This window comes from Fulmarus glacialis, unplaced genomic scaffold (assembly GCF_000690835.1).
Source record: "Fulmarus glacialis isolate BGI_N327 unplaced genomic scaffold, ASM69083v1 scaffold10926, whole genome shotgun sequence".
Taxonomy (NCBI): Eukaryota; Metazoa; Chordata; class Aves; order Procellariiformes; family Procellariidae; genus Fulmarus; species Fulmarus glacialis.
In genome coordinates, this window is record NW_009220046.1 from 74,486 (window position 1) to 76,108 (window position 1,623).

Here is a 1,623-nt window from a genome sequence, read left to right on the forward strand (position 1 = left end):
CCGTGGTGCAGTGGATGCATTGTTTCAGGAGCTTGTCGTAGTAGAAGCCGGCTCTCCTGTTGCAGTCCATGGACTCTGCGGGAGGGAAGGGAGACGAACGCGGTGTCCTGAGCATGTCCTCCTCCCCTGTCGTTTGAGCACGAGGCTCCCAAACCGCTGCCCTCCCACCACCCCCGGTGCCTGGGTGTGTGCAAGGAGGAGCCCGGGGCCGCTCTGAACAAGCTCACGGCTCCGACGGGCGCAGGGCGAGATCCGCGTGCTGCCGTAAGTGTTGACAACCTCTCCAGGGCTGGCAGGGTGACAGATCCACAGGATTTGCAGTGATGTTTGGCCGTACGATGAATACTGGGGAAAGGCAGCTGCGTGGGGAGGGGACGGGCCGCAGCCAGATGTGTGCAGCTGTACCCACCTGCGGCAGCGAGCTCCTGGTGGCTGCTCTTAAGAGCTGCTGCTGCCCTGGAGCTTGCACGGCTTTTCGGGACGCACCAAAACCTGCCATAGCACTGGCTCCGGAACCCGGGGATGGCATCTCCTATCCTCAACGGGGAGACGTGACTTGTCGCTGCATGCAGCCCTGCCGCAGGGCTGGGTCCCCTGCGCCCTAGGACAGGGTGCAGCAGTCCCAGACTCGCCGGGGAGGGAAGGGGCCATGCACAGGGCTTGGGTGCAAAGTGCATCTGTCTCTCTCCTCCTCACCTGTTATCACTGCACCTTGGTGCCTGCCCCAGCACAGGGCTCCCAGTACAGCCTTGCAAACATACAGCTTGAGTTTATAATTATCCACATCAGCTGAACCTGATCTCAAGGCCCTGCCTTTGGAGGGTGGGGTGTCATCGATGGGGGATATGGGTGTTGATGCAGCTCTGGGAAGGCTCCCTGTGATCCCAGAAAGGAGAGGTACAGAGACGTGGGCAACTTGATCCTGGTCTGTGCTGAGCTGGGAAGCCATCACGTTCCCCAGCGTTTTTGGCCTGAAGCTCCGTTAAGCTGAGCTGGCTCGGCGCCTGTCCTGTGGTTCATCCCAGCGCCTGATTTCACCTCCCAGCTTTGCCCCATCGCTGCCTGCTCGGTCCAAGGACAGCCCTGCAGGCAACCGGCCGCCCGGCACTCACCGCACAGGGCAGCACACCTCCTCACTGTGGACCGGCCGCATACGAGGCTGCAGGGGATGCACTGGCAAACGAGGGTGTCCCAGTACTGCTGATCGGTGCAGTTGTTCATGGCATTCCACCCGACACGTGTCCCATCCATGGCTGCAGAACGGGAGGCAAGTAGGTACGGGGTGGCCCTGCAGCCACCTCGTCCCTTTGCTAGGGCTGGGACCCCTTGCAGGGGGTGCCCGGCTGTGCCCCAGCCCTCTCTGGTCCTAGGCTTGGGCAAGAGCATACAGCAAAATCTGCTTCAGGCTTAGCAAGCTCTTCAAATTATAACCTACATGTCCTGTGCCGGTCCCTGGGGACGTGCAGGGAGACCACCCCGCCTTATAGGTGGCCCCGTGCTGTGCCCCGCGGGTCTGGGGATGCACGCAACTGCCCGTGGGAGTAAGAAAACCCTGTCTTCATGTGGTTTTCTGAAAATAACAGAAATACGACCAGAATGACCACTGGCAAAGTCTTCTGAAAA

At 60.6% G+C, this 1,623-nt stretch overlaps 1 protein-coding gene across 1 annotated transcript in view; it reads right to left on the reverse strand.

Moving 5' to 3' along the window:
• Positions 1 to 1,251, reverse strand: part of TNFRSF13B (tumor necrosis factor receptor superfamily, member 13B) — a 4,000-nt gene extending 2,749 nt beyond the window's left edge. Inside the window, exons 1-2 of the mRNA XM_009580609.1 lie at positions 1,113 to 1,251; positions 20 to 75 (exon numbers count right to left, since the gene is read on the reverse strand). Coding sequence (XP_009578904.1) covers positions 20 to 75; positions 1,113 to 1,251 — 195 coding nt within the window. The remainder of the gene's footprint in view (positions 1 to 19; positions 76 to 1,112) is intronic.
• Positions 1,252 to 1,623: the final 372 nt, after the last annotated feature.